The sequence below is a fragment of the Falco rusticolus genome, chromosome 1 (genome assembly GCF_015220075.1).
Source record: "Falco rusticolus isolate bFalRus1 chromosome 1, bFalRus1.pri, whole genome shotgun sequence".
Lineage (NCBI taxonomy): Eukaryota > Metazoa > Chordata > Aves > Falconiformes > Falconidae > Falco > Falco rusticolus.
Window position 1 is genome coordinate 114,799,356 of NC_051187.1, and position 20,185 is coordinate 114,819,540.

Below are 20,185 nucleotides of genomic sequence, written 5' to 3' on the forward strand. Positions count from 1 at the left end.
GTGCTGCCCAGGGCTCAGTGCCGGGCCCAGTCCCGTTCAGCTGATTCACCGGTGACCTGGGCGAAGGCACAGAGCGTCCCCTCAGCAGGCTGGTGGCTGGTACAAAGGCGGGAGGAGCGGCTGATGCCCCAGAGGCTGCGCTGCCATCCAGTGAGAGCTGGGCAGGCTGGAGAGCTGGGCAGGAGGGACCTGATGGAGCCCAGCAGAGGCCGGTGCCAGGCCCTGCCCCGGGGGGGCACAGCCCCACGCACCAGCAGGGGCTGGGGGCTGCCTGCGGGGAGGCAGCTCTGCGGGGAAGGGCCGGGCAGTGCCGGGGCACAGCAGCTGCCCCTGGGCCGGCAGCCAGCCCCGGTGGCCCAGGAGGCCGGTGGCGCCCTGGGGGGCGTGAGGAGGAGCGTGGCCAGCAGGCGCAGGGAGGGGATCCTGCCCCTCGGCTCGGCCCTGGGGAGGCCGCCCCGGGAGTGCTGTGCCCAGCGCTGGGCTCCCCAGTTCCAGAGACAGGGAGCTGCTGGGGAGGGCCCGGCGGGGGCTGCGCAGGGGGTGAGGGGCCTGGGCACCTCCCGGGGGAGGGCAGGCTGGGACACCCGCGGCTGCTCAGCCTGGGGAAGGGAGGGCTGAGAGGGCTCTGATCGATGGCTGCAGACATCTTCAGGGCCAGCGGCAGGAGGACGGGGCCAGGCTCTTTCAGCGGTGCCCAGCGACAGGGCGAGGGGCAACGGGCACACGCTGAGGCACAGGCAGCTCCCTCTGAACGGGAGGAAGAACTTCTTCACCGTGAGGGTGGCAGAGCACTGGGGCAGGCTGCCCAGAGGGGCCGGGGGGTCTCCTTCTCTGGAGACACTCAGAACCCGCCTGGACGTGATCCCGTGCAGCCCGCTCTGGGTGACCCTGCTTTGGCAGGGGTTGGGCTGGGAGGTCTCCGGAGGTGCCACCCAACCCCGATTGTTCTCTGATTCTGTGAATACAGCATATACATTTTCTTCACCGTGAGGGTGGCAGAGCACTGGAAAGAAATTTCAGGTTCCATACCAGATCACCAAGCTCTTTCCGCAGGAAATTTTACTTCAGTACTTCCACATAGTTTAAAACATAGTCTCAAAAATATTGACTACCTCAGGCTCATTGTACATATACCTAATCAGGTTAAATGCCTGCATGGGAAGAAGGCACATTTTTCAAGGTAATTCAATATTAATGGAGGCTTATTCAACCCAATTTCATTTTTGCTGGAGCACAGTTGTTCATTCCTCTGAACAGTGTGTCTCCATTCTTAAATTTTTTGAGGGATTTTTGAAAGGGGAGTAACAGTTGTCTTCAAAAGGCAGTTATGAAGTTGGCTTTACCGATTTTTTTAAATGTTTTTATTTCCATTCATTATGTAGGCCCCTAATCTCATCAGGGTCACTGTGACTTTTTGCACAGCTTAATACAAGCAAACATGTACTGTAAATGCTAATGCATGCTAAATGTACACTGAGAAGACACTAGACTCTTAACACAAATATCTGTTAAAAATTATTCAGGAGATACTTAATCCAAAGCTGAAGATGTATTTGCTTACTGAATTGAAAATCTTTGTCACATTTGAGGAAGTAAGTGGATAGTGTCCACTACACAAGGATCCCAGTTTTCCCCAACATTTACTTTTTCTATTACTCGTAAGTCACAAATTTGTTAGCTATACTATCGGTTGCACATACTAATTGTTTTATCTGAGAGCGTTTTGGGTTGTGGGATTTTTTTTAAACTATCATTTATTCGCATAAATGTAAGATTCCAGAGAAATCTTTCACAGAGGGCTTACAATGAACGGTTGGAATATTAACAATTCTGCAGTAAACAGAAATCTTTAATTCTGCAAATGCTTCTAAAAGAATGTATGCGTACTTCAAGCTGTGAAGATAGTTTTCATCTGTCTTTGTTTCCTTTGGTTTCAGCTGGGACAGAGTTAATTTTCTTCTTGGTGGCTAGTGCAGCGCTGTGTTTTAGATTTGGTGTGGGAATGGTGTGGTTGGGGACTTTATGGTGTCTCAGGCCTTGCCAAAGGCGGGAGGGCTGGAGGGGTGCAGGAAATTGGGAGGGGGCACAGCCAGGACAGCTGACCCAAACTGGGCAACGAGCTTCGTGTATAAATTGGGGGTGGGGGGTGGGGTTGGCTGGGTCTGCTGATCATTGCTTGAGGAATAGGGGGAACTGGTCTGAAATGGTGAGCAGTTGTGTTGTGCATCATTGCTTTTCTTTTTTCCCTTCCCTTTGGATTTCATTCCTCTCTCCTTTTCCCTCTTTTACATTATAACTGTTACTATTATTATTGGTTTTTTGTTTTTTATTGTATCTCAATTCTTAAACTGTTCTTAATATCAGAGTTTTACATTCCTTTCCAATTCTCCTTCCGACACCCATGGGTGAGGGGGGAACGAGCAAGCGGCTGCATGGTACTTAGTTACCAGCTGGGTTTAAACTACAACACTTGGTTTCATGATGGATTGCTCGAGAACATTAATTTTTATTTTTTTTTTAGCTGTATTGAAGTTTCTGTAAGACTATGGTACCATTTCTCAAAAGTACATTAAATAATGTACTTTTGAATTAAGTACAATTAAGGATTTGAATTAAGGCACAGCAGATTTTCCTGATCAGCATTAGAATCATAGAATCATATGATTGAGAAATGGTGCCATAGTCCTACAGAATCTTAAACAATTAGACAGCTCTAGCTAAGCCTTAACAAGAGAAGAAATTTTGCCATTTTTCTATGACATAAATATGCACTGTGTTTAAGTTGTGAAGTTTACATTGCTCTTTGGAGCTTGTAATAATCTATGGCAAGCTTAAGTTTTGATGACACTATCAAAAGAGAAATATAATCGATGTAAGTTTTAAGCTTGTGCATCAGTTTACAGTGACCTTGGAACACTTGAAAGGCAGAATATCACAAAAAAAAAAAAAAAAGAGCATTTGGATTTACAATTCCTATTACACATTCTAATGGCAACTCCAAACCATTCTGAGTCAACAAACTAGTATGTGGTAGACATAAACGAAATGGAGGAACCTATAAAAATTATTGTAAGTTATAAATTATTCTAGGAGAGGGGGAAGCTTAGCTTAATGGTGTACAGATCGTAACTGTTAAGTCCAAAAGACAGTTTCCTCAACATGGTAAGAACTAAATAACATAAACCAGATTCTTGTGGCCTGAGCACTGACTGAAAGAGGCTGACTTATGAGTAAAAAGTAACACTTTTTCTTATGGCTATCAACAATTTTTGGATTTCCTTCCTTCTCATCTTCCACAGACCCACAGTTCATTGGCCATAGAAAGAAAAACTCTGTGTATGTGCCTTAATAGAATTTCTTGGGCAGTGAAATCTGCCCACATTGGAGGGGATGGCTGGTACTGCAATGATACATTTGGCTGCCTGAAAGTGTACTTTTTAAAAGCAGTCTCAGTCTTCTGTGAAGAGCTGCGGATGCACCCTTTGAAGAGATTCAACAGTAAGAATGAAAGGCAGTGGCAGTAGTTATATGGTTCATCTCACAAGTACTGGCATCATGCTTGGTGTCCCCAACAAACGTCAAGCTTGAAATGAGGACGGCAGCCCCTACAGCCTTTGGCTAGGAGGCTCTGACGTTGTGAGTCACCAAGTGACACAGTGTCACATACAAATATACCAATCCCTGACCCAGTTTGTCAGCAGCTGGGCAAATAGAACAACTTCTGTGTTCCTCCTGATCCCTCAAGGAATCGCTTTTGTCCCAGCCCTCTCCTGCACGTTTTGAGTATCGGTGCTGTGAGTGATGTTTTAAATGCTCATAAATTGTGCCCTGCCCAAAGTGTAAAGGTACAACTTGACTCAAGCCAGGAATCACCTCAGAGTAGCAGGCCTGGGCAAGGTTTTCCAAAACTCAGGAACTGAAGCAGTACCTAGTGATCCTTCAAGTGCAGACTGGATCACCAGGCTGTGTCTCCAATTGTAATAAAGGGTGATGTTAATTTGAGCTAAATCACTCCAACTAGAGATGCAGAAAAAGCCCTTTTTTTCTCATCACTGACCACAGCATGGTAACACCACGCGTAAACATCATGTCCCACTGGCTGTGGCCCTCACATCCGAAAGTCCTGTCACCAGAGTCCATCTTAACTGCTTCATGTTGGAGCACACCCCACCCCCCCGAATCACGTCAAACCCAGCGTGACCGAATCTTTCCCTCACAGCGGGGCCCGGTGCTGGCCCCAAGGTCGGGGAGGAGACAGACTCGGGGGAAGGGGCGGGGGGAGCAATCCCGCTCCCGCACCCGGAGTTCGCCCGCCCAACGGCGTCGCGGCGGCGAGGCCGAGGAGCGGCCTGGGGCGGTGCTGCGGGGCGATTGGCTCGGGCACCACGTGCGGGGAGGCTGTCATCCCCGGGCGAGGCCGCGATTGGTGCATGCCGCACGGAGGGCGTTCGCGATTGGTGGGGCTACCTGCCCGTCGTTTCCGCCCACACGCCTCCCGCGGCGCCCAGTCGTGGTGGCGATCCGCGGGCGGATTGGGCAGTGCTGCGCTTACTGCGCTCTGATTGGCTGAGGCGGCGCAGCGCCAGCACCTGTTGCTCGGCGGCCGAGGCTCTGAGAGCGGTGGGGGTTTGTGCGCATGCGCTGCCCGTTAACGCTCCGGACAGGCGGCAGGGCTCGGCCAGCGGGACGCGGAGCGCATCCCGCCGCAGGTAGCGCGCCTGCCGCGGGGAGGGGATGTGCTGGGCCCGCCGCGGGGGCCGGTCCTCGGCGCCGGGCGGCCGCTGTCTGCGTGGCGGTGTTGGATAACTGGGGCGGGGGGGGGCACGGCGGCCGGCCGGGCCCGCGGCGGTGGGCCCCTGCAGCGCCCGTTCACTCGCCGCTGCCCGGCTGGTGCGAGGGCGGGTCGCCGCCGGCGCGCCGCGTGTGGAGGTGGGGCCTCCCGCCCTTCAGCGTGCGTGTTCTCCCCCTCCCGTGGGGGGTCCTCTGGCGCCGGCCGTTACCGTCCGTTAGGCTGCACACGGTGGGGAGGGGGGAGCTGTAGCGCCCCCAGCCCGCCCGCCCCTCCTGGCCGGCGGCGGGGCCGTGGGAGCGGGTGGGTCGGGACCCTGGGGGTGGGTTTCGGGGAGGGAGGTTGAGGGCCTTGGGGGGTTGGGGGTCGTGTGTGTGTGTGGGGGCCGGTCGGGGCCGCGGCGGTGGTTTGGGGGGGCCGGGGTCGCTCCTGCGCCGGTGCCCGAGGCGAGCGCCCCGCGGGGGCCGGGGTCGCTCCTGCCGGTGCCCGAGGCGAGCCGCCCCGCGGGGGCCGGGGTCGCTCCTGCGCCGGTGCCCGAGGCGAGCCGCCCCGCGGGGGCCGGGGTCGCTCCTGCGCCGGTGCCCGAGGCGAGCCGCCCCGCGGGGGCCGGGGTCGCTCCTGCGCCGGTGCCCGAGGCGAGCCGCCCCGCGGGGGCCGGGGTCGCTCCTGCGCCGGTGCCGAGGCGAGCCGCCCCGCGGGGGCCGGGGTCGCTCCTGCGCCGGTGCCCGAGGCGAGCCGCCCGCGGGGGCCGGGGTCGCTCCTGCGCCGGTGCCCGAGGCGAGCCGCCCCGCGGGGGCCGGGGTCGCTCCTGCGCCGGTGCCCGAGGCGGTGCCCGAGGAGTCGCTCCCTGCGGCCGGGTGCTCCTTCTCCGTTCCCGAGGCGAGCCGCCCCGCGGGGCCGGGGTCGCTCCTGCGCCGGTGACCCGAGGCCGAGCCGCCCCCGCGGGGGCCGGGGGTCGCTCCTGCGGCGCTGCGGACCCTCCCTCCGTGGTCTTTCGAGAAGCGGGCTCCGTATGACATGCGGTGAAAACTGGTTTGTCATGGGCGCGCCTAATACTGAGTGGCTGCTTGATGCAAACTGTTGTTTTCCTTTTTAATAACGTTTTCCTGGAGGTTTTAGTCAAGCTGACTCTAGCAATAAAATGCTTGAAAAAGCACTGCACGACGGCAGGTTGTGTCTTGAGTAATTGCTAAATTATGCATTTAGTATTCACTTCAGTAAGTGGGTTTAACACTTTAGCAAAAGATAGTATAATTTTCACACAAAATAAAAAATAGAAAGTTGTGTAAGAACTCCTGGGTGCTTTTTGTGGAGCAGTTTTAGTTTTAGATGGATGTTGTCCTTGGTGAGGTTGATGCCGGTACAGCTGTATAGGGGAGTAATAAGGCAGCACATGATCATGGATGGAAGAAGGGAAAACCCCCCTATTTTCTGTTGCCCTGGATGGAATTGATTTGTGGCCATAGGAGAAGCCCATGTGTTGCTACTGGGTACAGATGGTACTGGATGCAGGAGCTTTAGACCTCTGAGAGAGAAAGGCTGTTAACAGCAGTCTGATTTCCTTTCTGCTTGAGAATGCAGAACTGAGTGTTTCATGAAAAAGGCAGGGCTCCCTTCAAAGTCCAGGGAAAGGTTAGTAATATTCTAAAGGATCCTGACCTCTGCATAGTTCTTCATCAAGTAGAATGACAATGACATTAATGTAATAGCATGTGTAGAATATTCAAAAGATCGTGGTGCAGAGGTCTGAAGATTGATGTACTTGTGGTGTTCAACCATCTGCAGAAATGAAGTCATTCAGGTGGGAAGGGTCCCCAGGAAGTCTGTGCTCCAATGTGCTGCACCACGGCAGGCTCAGCTTTGATGCCAGTTCAGGTTGCTCGGAGCTTTATTCCTTTGGTCTTGGAAAACCCTGAGGACTGTGACTAGGCAGCCTGTACCACAGCTTCCCTGCTCTCATGGGGAAAAGAATTTCTAATAGTCTAGTCAGAATATTTTTTCAGTTTATGCCTGTTGTCTTTCCTAAATACTAGTATGTGTCTCAGAAACTGTGACTCATTAATTTAGGTGCAATAGTATGCTGATGTTGCAGCATGGTGGCTGGTCCCAAGAGCATGCTTTGCAGTAGTACTGCTGGCTCAGATGTCTCTTCTGGTGTGTCAAAAGTTCTGTAGTTACCTGTATCCCCATGGTAAAGAGCGACCAAGCCATGCAGTAATTAAGTTTAAAAATTACAGGTCTGAAGTGAAACATATTGACAATTCCATCAATATATACATAGAGAGCAAGCAGAATGTAAGCTGCCCATCCCAAAAGGAATGATTTGGAATCCTGTTTTGGAGGTGCAATTATTGGATGAATTTCTGTGACTCAGTTTCTGTGATTACAGCTTTGAAATCTGAAGAAAGCTATCCAGTTCTCTCATGGGTCATGCTATAACTATTATCATGTTCCTAATTGAAACTGCTGTCAAGATGTATGGTTTTGCAATTACCTATTTGCTGTAGCTCTGTGAAAGATGGTTTGGAAGTCCCTGGTCTTTGGCATTTAGCCAGTACTGCTAGTGAACATGGTCGTCGTTTGTGTGAGTGCCATAGACTGGGATAACTTGTTCTGTTCTGCTGAGGAACTTCTGACAGTGGGGATGGTTTCGCCTTGTTTTTATGGTCACCTTAGGAAAGAATAAGAGAAGTTTTTCATAGGCCTTCATGTGTTAATTATGAAAGTTCAGTAGGGTGTAAAGACAAATGTGTAGTGTGAAGTTCTGTTTTGAATCTTCAGCTTAGTTGATAGATATATTGGACGTTCTAAGACTGTAGTGCTGGCAGAGTTCACAAAAGTAAAAGATGTAATGGTCTTGTTTAAAACCATCTTTGCCTGGCAATTTAGTGATAACTGTAATTGTTCTTGGTGATGTATTTCAGTGTTTCTGGGATTATTTTAAAAGTGTTTAAAAGTTAAAGGTGAAAAAGCGTGCCTTCTCTTCTTGAAGGGAAAAGTAAGAGTTGCAATAGAAGACTAAATGAAATTAGGAGTGTCCTAGGCTAGGGTCAGGGAGTAGTCATAAGACTTGGTGTGAACGAAGTGAAAGCATCAGTAGTTTTGGAAGGGAACTGTGGGAAAGGTGAGTACTAGTCTGATTTCTTGGATGCCCTTGCTAGTGTGTGTATGGAACAAAAGTAGATGGGGCCAATTACAGTAAAATTACAGCTATGTAAGTGAAAGGCATTTTGGATCGTCAAAATACACTTGAAATATATTGACCAAGAAAGATGTATCTCTTCATCTGCTTTAGGAGAAGAGGAGGAGACCACCTGTGTGACAAACTAGCTAAAGTAAGGTAGGCAAAATTTTATGCTAAGAAAGCAAGTCTAATACCTGGTTAATATATAGCACTTTAGCTAAGAGCTAAGGAGGCCCAGAAGGCATTGATATGACGTTCTTCAACTGTTTGTCCTAATATGATTAAGAACAAGAAAATGGGGATGGTAGAACTAACTGTGATAACCTCCAGACAATGGTGTTCAAAAGTGCACCGTAAGATTGAATGCTCATGTATGATAAATTGAAAGACTTGAAGTCTTCAGGGCAGGATTGTTTGAAGTTCTAGAATTGGCCAAGGAAGTGCATGAATTAACAGTATCTGCAGTATTTAAAATTTTTTAAAAAACCTAAACCCAAAAAACTACTGAAACTTGAGGTAACTTTTGAGATGCATCACTGTGTTAATAACTGAAAAAAAGAGGGAACTATATAGACTTGCCACCCTCAAGTGAAATGCACAGCAGGGTGGAAAGTCCCACAACATGTGGTAGGGATTGTAGTTAATAGTGGGGGAGAAAAAAAGAATGGTAATTAATTTAGTTTTATGGAAAATAGGTGTTTGTCCCAAGAAAGGAAGCTTTTGATGATTTCATGATGCTGACATAGTGTGTGAAACACTTCAGTTCTTTATGATACTTCTAGGTTTTGGCTGTAAGTATAATCAGTGCAGTTAATATCAAATTAATAGATCTTAAATAAGGAAAAATAATTAGTTTTCTTCTTGGATGCTTGTAGTACAGTCATGCTGGGATGTGGGGTATTTTAGCCCTGATACTGTTTGATCTCTGTATGTGTTGCTTGATAGAACTTGCAGGTGTTATAAATTGAATGATTAGTAATTATTGGTGAAACTTGAATGTTTGAATTGCTCAGCAAATCTGATAAAGCCAGGAAGAATGAAGGTGACTCACACTTCCAGTATAAGGTGGTGTCTTGAATTTCTGGGATATTTAGGGTTGTAGAGTTAATTTAATCTCTAAAGAGTGATGAAACAACTAAGAGGGTGACTGCTTTCTCAGGTGCAGAAAGCACCTCAGTAGCAGCATATTTAGTATGACTAGTTGAAAGTAATGAAAGGTTTGGAAATGTCTTACAATAGCAAACTAAATATCAGTATTCGTCTATCTTTTTAAACTTATTGTGGATAGAAATTAGTAAGAACCAAAGGATAAATACCTGTGCAGTGGTATCTAGAATCTGTCTTCCTTCTATTTCCAAATTCAGACAAAACCAGATTCAGAAACAAGCATTTTTGGCAGGACCATTGAGGAAACTTGTGCTTGATACTGCATTGCTCCAAACCACTGGATGTTCTAATATAAAACTGGTTTTGTATGTTACAGATGTGAAGCAAAACATACTGGGCAAAATCTTTTCTTTTTCGCCAGCAGGTCAGATCGAGAGGCTGGGGTCGTTAACTGCTATCGATAGTCACACAGACTAAAGATTTTTTGGTTTCCCTGATCTTAGAAAGGTATTTGCATTTAAGCTGAAACTTTTGCTGGTTGAATAATTTTAAAATGTTTTCTGAAACAATCTTATACTTTGTTTTGACAGTTTCAGCTGGAGTTGCTATAAACTCTGCACTCTTATAAAGACAGACAGTGGAAGAAGAGCCAGATACAAATGAGTAATTCTGGCAGTAGATATGTCCTAAATCTATCCATTTTATTGTCCCTAATGAAAAGGGATGTTATTTTTGCTACATTATAGAGACTGATCAAATTTGATTACTTATTCAGCTTGTTAAGGAATGAGAAAAATAAGAGCAGTCTTACCTAGTTCTTAAAAACACATATATACTGCAGTCAGATTCACTCTTGGTATGAATGATGTGGCAAGATAAGAGAACAGGCTACAAGCACTCCTGGAGGGACAACAGGAAGGGAAAAAGTCAGGGCTGTGTAGTAAGAACTTTTCCAAATTAAGATATAGCACTATACTAAAATACTGTACTGACAACGCTTTATGATCTTTATTTCTTACTGTAGATAGTCTGGAGTAAAATTGTAATAGTATTGATAATGTCCTTGTGATGATATTTAAAACTTTCAGTTTATATAACCAGGATGCACTTCCAGTGGGATTGGCTGTGCTTGGGTGTCCTGATAATTAGCTCAGTGACTGCAGAAACTGAAAACAAAGAAAACCTGGATGCAGATGTTGAAGTGGAGGATTTTGACAAGCAGTCTCAAGAAGCTGATGTCGACAGAGATAAATCTTCCTTAGAGGTAAGATTACGGAAGTCTTTAACTAAAGCTTGTTTAATTATAAGATACACAGTTATAACTAGTAGAGAAATTGGTGGACAAATGCATTTTTAAAAAAAGCAAGTTAATATGCAGCTGACAATTGAGTGGGTCAAACCCATCAGCCAGAGTTTTTTAGTTGCTGTGTGTGATGTGTAAGACGGGCTTAAAGAATGACTGTAATATGCCAATGTGTAAAATAGATCTGCCTGTGGTAAATAGTCATAAAGAAGGTTTCGCTAGTCTGTGCTTCAATCTAGGTGCCAGAACCTTTTGTTGTAAATCCTAACATGCCATTTCTAGAGAAGAAAGCAGAAAGAATCTTGGTCTTACTGGTGTTTTGACTTTAGGCCAGTTTCTTGATTTCATCTGTCACAGCTGCCTTTTGACACTGTCTTTATTCCCAGAAAATCTTTCTGCATTTATTATCCTGTACTTCATAAGTTATTTTTTTCAACTTTTCCTTTTTAATATGTAGCCCAGCTGTGATGTGCCAAGTAGACAGGAAAACAGAAGGATGGAAAACCCATACAGAAAGAAGTAGGGAGGAAGCAGAGTACTGGTGCAAGTTCAGTAAATTTTCAGGGTGTTTGTTACACATAAGATGTTATTAGCTTTGAACACGGGAAGCAATTTTTAAAATTCACAGATGTGAAATTGCTCACTGTTAGAGGGATGCGGCCAGACTGTAGAAATGAGAGGAGTTGGGGACAGGGAAAATTGTTTTATGCTGCTAGGTATTTCTAACGAACGAAATCTGGTGGTCTGTCTGGGTGGGCTACTTTTGGAGGTATGATAGTGTATTGCAAATGGAAAAATTGTAATTTAGGTTAGTGTGTATGTTTGTACATGTCTTTTAGGTTGTGTACCAGACTCCAAAGCCAACTGGGGAAGTGTATTTTACAGAAACCTTTGATGGAGTATTGACTGGGTAAGTTTAAAGTTATAAGGCATAAACTTACTTTCGGCAGTTTAACTTACAGTGGCAGGACTGACTTTGTATTTTTTGCTAGTATCTTTACAAAAGTTAAGTTTTACAGGGGTTAGAATTGGAAAGGCTGGTAATACTTGCTCCAAATACATCATAATGTTAAGCTGGACAGGTAACATTTCAGGTATGTTGCTATTTTTTGTGTTTTAAGGAAGCTTGTAATAAACTCTACGTTAATCAACATAAAGAAATATAATTTAAAGATTTAGCCAGTTCAGGTAGCTGCAAGGTGAAGTGCATAGCTATTACACTGCATTAGCAAACTCTTTCTGCTTATTTATGTGTAAGAGGGCAGTGTCTTCAGCATTGTAGCTAAGTTTTTTTTTTAGTGGGTTTTTTTATTTATTGTATTACTTCCCATACTCAATAAGTATTATATATTTGAGACTACTGAAGTATTTTCTAGGTAGTTTGACCTTACTGCATTGACATTTTAGAATAATCTTCAGGTTTATCTCACAATTCTTAAGCCAGACATTTTTGTCTTGTCTGTATCTTACAAGTTTTCTTCCAACAGTATGGCAGTGTAAGGTGTAACTTGTACTCTGGGTGATCTGTGTTGCTCAATGAAAACCTGTGTGTTGTGAGCTATAGTCAGTTGCCACTGATGCACTGTCAATAAGAGTGAATATAATCTATTATTTTCTGTTTCTGGAATAGACTTACTACTTTTAGGTGGGAAACAGCTTGGCTTTCAGTCCTCTTTCTAGCTCAGATGTAAAGAGTGTAGAATACCAGTGAAAAACAAATGAGTACCATGTAAATGTGATCTGTATGATCACTGACTTTTCTTTTTTGAATCAAACCAGATTAGTATGCTTTTACTGGCTCAAGTTAAGTAAGTGTGTATCCAGGCAGAATCTGTGAATACAGTAGAAATCTCTTTAATAAGAGCTGGTGTGATGAGTTGTTACGAGTACTTTCTTACTATGAAAAAAGCTTTTAAAATATGAAAGTAAGTCTCTCTTCTAATGACAAGTCAGACCTTGTCATTGGTATATTTTTTGCTGGTTTTTTTTTTTGCTGTTGAACAAAAGACCCATCTCCTTGATTTGTGAACAATCATGGGAAAAGGTGTTTTCCTATGTTACTAAAATCAATGGAACTACTAACTCTCCTATGAAGATCCAGACATAGAGGTGAAAGGAGATGCAATGTGATATATTCATTGTGATAGAACTTAAAGCTGCCTATATTTTACCTCCTGTCAGAAGACTAAGATCCAACTACTGTAGGAGTGAGGTTTTACAATCCTAAGACGTTTATGTCTGTTGAGGATGCACTAGTTAAACTGTAAACAAAATAGCATGGTAACAAGCACCAGTAACTTCTGTAAGATAGAATCTTACTCCCTTTTCCAGTTGTTTCTGAACTGTTCTCTGCTGTAGAGTTACAGGGAACTTCAGGCCACTGAACATTAGCCTGTCATTACTCACATTATGTTTTTTCATGTTCTTTTATTTTAGATATATATTTAGATCAGATGTAGAAGGACAGTAAGTTAACAAGCTCCTGTCTTCGATGTATCACTTGTCTTAATGTTACTTCTAAATATTAAGAAGTGCAATACAAAAGCAGTACCAATGATGACAGGAAAATTATAAAATAGAAGAGGTTGTAAGTGGTGTTTTAAAAGAAACACCAAACAACTGAAAACCTTGATTAACAAATGCAAAAACCTAACTGGGGTACTTGAATGATATAATTTATCTCAGTTTCTAGTTTTGTGTCATCTGTTCAAAGATTAGTCGCCTTACTAAATCTAATACTACAAGCTTCAGCTACAGTGCTTGGGATTTTTGGTCTAGCTGTACATAATTTACATAACAATACCAAGTATGGAAGTATGAGAAAGTAAGCAGCATGTTGCCTTTCTTCCCTAAAATTAGGGAAAAGTGTACATATAAATTGACTAGGTAAATCACCGGAAAAGAAATTATTTCTTGAGAATGGGCCCTGAAAATCTGCATGACTTGTAGAGTTGTTTTATTTCCTCGTTGGTCAGTCTTCTGGTAGACCAAGGCTCTAGTTTGCCATTTATACTGTGAAGTTTTCCCAGTATTTCTGTTAACAGTGAACAAATCTGACTGAAATTCAAGGCAGACAAGATAAAGATTCATCCCTGAAACAGTCTATGCAGAGGATAGTTCAGAATGAATGAAAATAGTGCTTTACAGAAGTAAGCATGAGAATGTAGTATTGTAGTTGGTACAATGAAGAGTTCAGTGACAGTGTTGGCTTAAGATATTCCTGTGCATGGCTCAGGATAGAACCACTGTATGACCAGATGAGTGGACTGCCTTTTTTTTTTTTTTTTTTTCTTTTTACTTCTCTGCTCCAGATGAATGCTTGTATGTAGGGTATGTGCTTATCCCCTTAATATGATAAGCTGAGTTTGCCTTGTTCGTACTATCAAGGAGGTCAGGAATTTGTTGCCCTGTTGGGATCCCTGTTGGAATCTGTTCAGTCCATAATTACATTTGTGATATTGCCGCGATTGAGAGACGGGATGCAGCTTGATGCAAGCAAATGTCACTTTAATTAGCCTAATATCATGATTATATACACACAAGCAATTGTTACATCTTATTCTGATTGGTCAAAAAACTTGCTTATTCTATAACTGTGTGGCAGCTCGTGTGGAGATCTCTTGCTATTTAGCAATTCAGCAATAGTTAAAGATAACAATGTCTGCAGTTCTCGCACCACGTCCTTGAGTAAGCTGACAAACAGACCGCCTTATTCCTTGTGTAGTCTCAGCTCGATACTTAGTCCCTGTTTCTATACCCTTCAGTAACTTCTCATGTCCCTTATCACCAGGGCTTGTGACCCACAAGCTCAAGCACATTCCTTTCAACTAACTGGTTGTTACTTGTGGTCCTGCTTTCCAGGCCCCCTCCTGCATCATATGGACACTTTTGCCTCTTCCTTTCATCCTCTGCTATGCGTGTGTACTGTTACTGTCAGATAGTGTTAAGGTTTCTTTGGGTAATTTTTTTCCTTATCATATTGAAGGTTTTACACTTGAACCGTGCTATTACCCATGTATTTTTGATATTTTATGCTTATGCAATATTGTTACATTCTGTCAAACTCAGCTTGTATGTAAAACTGAAGTTTATTGAGAACAACTGAATGACTTTAGAGTTGTAACTGTATATTCATCTATAGTCTTAGGAAGTATTTTGAAATGCTATTTTAGACTAATATATTTTAATTTTTCTTTCCATGTTCTTTGAACTAAACTAAGTTCCATGATGCTGAGTGTCAAAATCATCATCACAGGTTCACAGCCTAGAAGCAAAAGCTGGTTTTCCTGTGCTTGTTAAATAATACAGCATTACACAGTTCAGTAACTGCTACGCTTCTTGTTTTAGGTGGGTGTTGTCTAAAACCAAGAAAGAAGACACGGATGATAACATTGCTAAATACGATGGTAAGTGGTTTTAATGTTTACTTCCACTACATAATTTCTGTTGTTCTGTTGTTCTTTGAGAAGTAATTACCCCTTACACTGAACTTATCTTTGAAATCTGAGATTACATGGGTCAGAAGTGTTAGTTTGTGTAACAACTGTTATCCTGAAACTAAGATGTGAAATGTTGCTTGTTGGGTTACTTAGCGTGAAGATAATTTTTTTGTCATCCCAACAACCTGTTGCAATGAGTCATACGAGAATACCCTCTGGCATCTGAGTGCTCAGTGTGGATTGTTTATGAATAGTGCTTCTTGAGAATGCCTTCTCTGAAAGCATCAGAGAGATTTACCGCTTTGTTTTCAGCTGTTAAACACGTTTCTAAAGCAGCACGTTCCATGTTGCTGCGTCTGTCCTACTGATTCACGGGTTGGTCTCCCAGTCTGGCTTCTGAAACAAAAGTTAAATGGAATGATTTTTTCTTTAAAATACTTTTTCAGATCATCTGTACTTGCATGTAGCGTTCTCCAGTGTTTCTTGAATGGTTTTTTACAGTAGTCTAAAATTTGGGAAGTAATACTGACAAGTTGTTTCGATGGTTTTTATCATTGGGGCTTGCGCTCGACTTAAAAATTCATAGGCTAGAACTGCCTCCTTGAATGTAATTTTAAACTATTTGACAGATACGTCATCTGTGGCAACAATTTTGCAACATGCATCTATCCAATTGAAGAGCAAGTGGGGAGAACAGAAAAAGTTACTGCTGCAAAAGAAAAGTATTTGCTACTGCTCTTATGTGAAATAAAATCAATGTTAATAGAAAGTGGTAAGCAAACATAACTTGTAGGACTTTGGTGTGCAAAATGGTACAGAATAGATGTTTTTAGGTTTAGTCGTTACCAGATATAACTGGTAAAAGAAGCTGCAGAGCAGATACCCATACAGATGAGATGCTTGTAAGAACAGACATCTCATTACTTGGCCTCAGATAGAAATTGTCTCTGATGTTGAAACAGTCATATTTCTAAAAGTCACCCGGACAATTCAACATTAAGTCTGTGGTGAAAAGACCTTTTTGAACTATTTTCCAACTTAGTGGGTTTTGTTCTGGTCTCGTTGTTTTGCCTGGCATTATTGCTTGGCCTTAGTTTCCAGGAAGGAGCACTATTGAAGAGGAGGGGATTTTCCTCTCTTCTGTTGAGCAGACTGGAAGAAACTAGGGATTTGTTGACATACATATCAGCCCTTCCTTAATGACCTTTCACAAATCGCGCTTCAGTTGCATAAAAGTCAATAGCTGTTTCATTTGGATTTAGCAGTTTATGAATCTCTCTAAAACACATGCTGCAGTTACATTTCCTGCCTTTTGTTCACATTGACACAGGCTTCTTACAAGATTACAGGGAGTTGTCAAAGTCTTATTTATTTTGTGCTGTGTTCATTCCTGGAAAAAAAATCAGTGAATCTTGTGCTGCTAATCTCTGAGAAAATATAACTACCCTCTTAGAAATCTTGTTCTTTGGATATTGCCCACATGTGTAATCAACTGTATTTTTCCCAAACTTGGAGAATTTATAATTATCTAATTTTTATTTTTAAAGCTGTATGCTTGCTTGTTTGTCTTTAAGATGAAATCTGCTAATTCTTGGAAAGACTCTGCATGGGGACCTTCATCTCCCATGTGATTAGATTTGACCTGAAAGATTCTAATTCGATGTAAGCAGGAGTGGAGGAACCATGTGGATATCTAGCTTACACAGTGCCTTGTGACTAATGCTTTTTGTGACGATGGTAGGAATAAATCTAAAATCTAAAATCTGAAATCTGGAGAAATATTTTATGTTCCTCTAGGCATTGTGTGATACCACAGTCTAAGTATAGAGATCCACAATATTGAAGTTTTCTTGTAGATTTCTGTAAATATGAAAACAACAAGGAATAACATATACTTTACACGTGTCATCTTTAAAATACTGAAAGCTGGTGTTACCTTAATAGTCTAGAATGAATACCTTTTTAGTGAAATGGGAGAGTAGGCTTTTCTGTGTAGAGCTATGCATACCTGAAGTGTAAGCATCTCTTTAATTATCCACCAATATTTTAAGACTGGAATAGATTTTTTACAATAAAACTTGTTTAATACAAACCAGAGCTTTGAAACAGTTTCTGTATTTGCAGTGCAAGCTTTAGGCTTGAATAAAATGACGTATCTAGAATGTATTGATTCTTTCATATAATATTGCAATTAAACAGAGATCCAGTGGATATTCACATATGCTACAGGTTTGTGCAATAGATTTAAATTTTGTGATATAAAACAATTTTTGTTAAATGTATATGCTTTTCTATTCAGCTTCATTGCTTTATGGTGGATTATGGTAAAGATGCGGTTCTTTCCTACTTTGGTGTCCATGACTGGCTTTTTATTTTATTTGGAAAATTCTGTTTATCAAAATCTCAGTTTTATTTGTTAATTTTCTTTCTTTTGGCTGTAATCAGTTGTGAAACAGGGATTTTTACTGCTGTAGAAACAGCTGCTTGGGGAAAGAAGAAAGAAGCAGCTTTTCACTTGTTACAACTGCTTGCAGTCTTTTTCCCTAAGCTTTCTTTTCTCTTTGTTGTCTAAGCCAGAACATTGGGTTAGATGGGTCTTTGGCATCACACAAATTTTATTTTATCACCTAACTGTGGAGCTGGAATTCTGGTTCCAATTCTTGAAAAGTACGGGCTAGAACACTCTATCCCTGATTTGATAGAAAGATAAAAGCAGCAAATTTGTGTACAATGAATGTGGGGTTTTTTGAGTGCTGTAGAGCTCTTAATTTGGGGAAGTGTAAGCTGGACTTGAGCAATGTTTTGTAGCCACAGTAGAATTGCCAACAATTAATTGGATGATTAGTGTTTAACTTCTTTGTCATCAGATACCAAGATTTTTTCCATGCTTTGGCAACTAGTCTTTATTTGCTGCTAACTCTTTGCTTTCAACAAGACTGATTTCTTTACTTCAGCCTACATTTTTTTGAAAGACTGTGTATGTCTGTTTTAGGAAGATGGGAAGTAGAAGAGCTGAAAGAAAACGCAATGCCTGGAGACAGAGGATTAGTGTTAAAATCGGTGGCAAAGCACCATGCAATATCAGCTAAGTTAACAAAAGCATTTATTTTCAATAATAAGCCTTTGATTGTTCAGTAAGTAATCCCTCATATTTTTTTTACATAATATTTACTATTATTGGAGTCTTTAAGTCAAAGTAATGTGAACCCCTGTAGAAAATACTGGCTTCTGTATAGCATTGACCTATCGTATCCACAGCCGTCAGAACTATATGTATTAATGATTGAATAATCAAGTAAGATTGTAGTATATGTGTTAAGAAGTGATATTTAAACTCTTGTAAAATACTTTTGGACAGAAATCTAATGTTTTATGAGATAGCTGAAAAAGCTAATTAATTTTCAGTCTTTGCTCTAAAAGATCTAAATTGTGTAGTCTTAATACAGTGTTTTTCCATTTACAGAATACTTCTGTGTAGGTTGTAAAAGCAAATTGAATCTTGAATGTGTTATAGCAATATTAATGATGATGAGCACCGTGGCAATATGACTCATTTTTTCAGATACTTGGACTTGCTTTGTTGTACTTAACAGATACGCAGATAACTCCTTGGGCTAAAGTTAGTGTGCCATACAGGCAGTTTCAAAGATGGCACAAACTTTTTAGAACTCTCTCCGGTTCCAATTTCACTTTGATGTTTGCATGTTGTTGATACCACCTTGAAATTTTTCTTACTGTTGATACCAATTGTTAGTTAGCAATTGTTACTGTGGTGTTTTTTGACTGGCATCGCGGCTGGCATAGCTTGTGTGGCATTTAAAAACTTTTGGTCCTGTAGAAGTGTTTTGGCAGTAGTGACTAATGCACGGTCTTAATGTATTCATAATTAGAACTGCAGATTAGAAGTTAATTTGTATTTGATACTTGGAATGGCTTTTTTAACTTGCTCTTTGCCCAGATATGAAGTGAATTTTCAAGAAGGCATTGACTGTGGTGGTGCATATATTAAACTTCTCTCCAGTAGTGATGACTTGAATCTGGTATGTCCTCTTACTTAACATTTTCTATCAGTTGTTCATTTGAGGAATGCATAATTGTTCTTGTGAAATGTCAATAAGAAACTAGTTCCTAATGCATCCTAAATTCTTAAAGGCTTACTAAATGTTTAAGCAGAAGATTGGGCAAGATAATATACATATAATTTATTATATATACACAAAACCTTTGAAGTTGTGCATTTTTTTACTGGTGGAATATTTGATAATGCTATTCTTGTTATAATTTCCATTTATTTTAATGAAACTTATAGGTAGTCTAAAACTTCAAGTAAGCTATGTAGATAGTTTGCTGTGGTTAACATACTCTTGGTTTTGCACGAGTGATGTCTTATGTCCAGGACAAAAGACTTTTGCATCTGTTTAGTCTGTCTTTCTGCAATAATAGAAGCCATAGAATCTCAACTCATAACTTGTGAAGCAATTGTTTTTACTACATGGCATGCAATGTGACATCTTAGAAAGGGCCACAACTTGGGTTTAGAAACTGAAAGTGATGGAGAATCTCTGTTCTCAGGAAAAGGTCTGAATGATCAGATGTGGAAAAATTAGTAAGTGCCTTGGTATGCTGGACCATTTTGTAGATTGTTTCTCGGTATATTGATGTGAACTTGCCTGCCTTTTCCAAACTTGTCTGCAAAACTCTTTATTACCATGCCAGTGCAATCAAGTATTTCTTACTTAAAATGCCTGTTCTAGTCAAGTTTTGGTTGTAGCATAAGCAGACTGGTAGTTTCTGCTTTCAGTATTTCTGACGCTACACTGAGGTGTAGATGTAAGCTTTCTAGCCTGTAATAAAGGATATTTTAGCAATTTTTTTTAATGTTCAGAACTGGCAGTGAATTGTTGCGTAGGAGCTTGGGCAATGCAGATTTTGTGTTGACAGAGTAAGGGTGGCTGATGCATACAGTGGTAGCTGCAGCTGATTTGATGGGAGCTGGTGCTTTTGGTATATAGCAACAGTTACAGAACAGGGTCGTGCTTTGGACAGACTTGGAATAACCAGTGTGGTTTCAAAATGTTATGTTACATCATGAGCTAGTGGACTTGTGCTGAGTCAGCAGTACAAACACGAAATAAGGGTACTTCCAATCCTGAAGCAGGCTGCTGTAGCTACTTGAAAGCTGACTACCCTAACTGCTACAGGGTTGTGGCTAATTGGTGTTCTTGAACCAACATGCAGTAGTGTAGTAACAGAAGTTTGCAGGGCAATCAGAGTAATAATTTGTATAGGCTATAGAGGTTGTTGTGTTTGAGATGCATCAGATTTCATTTGCTCACCAAGATTTGGTAAGCTAGAAAGGCAAG

General features: G+C 42.3%; 1 protein-coding gene across 5 annotated transcripts in view; it reads left to right on the forward strand.

Annotated features, from left to right (window-relative positions):
• Positions 1-4,591: 4,591 nt before the first annotated feature.
• The window catches only part of LOC119152287 (calmegin-like), a 30,860-nt gene continuing 15,266 nt past the window's right edge, over positions 4,592-20,185 (forward strand). The window contains exons 1-8 of one of the 5 annotated variants that reach the window (XM_037397406.1): positions 4,592-4,709; positions 8,085-8,129; positions 9,502-9,587; positions 10,169-10,344; positions 11,223-11,293; positions 14,731-14,789; positions 17,815-17,956; positions 18,781-18,862. In XM_037397406.1, coding sequence (XP_037253303.1) covers positions 10,183-10,344; positions 11,223-11,293; positions 14,731-14,789; positions 17,815-17,956; positions 18,781-18,862 — 516 coding nt within the window. In that variant the 5' untranslated portion in view covers positions 4,592-4,709; positions 8,085-8,129; positions 9,502-9,587; positions 10,169-10,182. Of the gene's footprint in view, positions 4,710-8,084; positions 8,130-9,501; positions 9,588-10,159; positions 10,345-11,222; positions 11,294-14,730; positions 14,790-17,814; positions 17,957-18,780; positions 18,863-20,185 lie in introns of all 5 variants that reach the window. The other 4 variants (XM_037397398.1, XM_037397389.1, XM_037397381.1 and 1 more) reach the window with 4 other exon arrangements.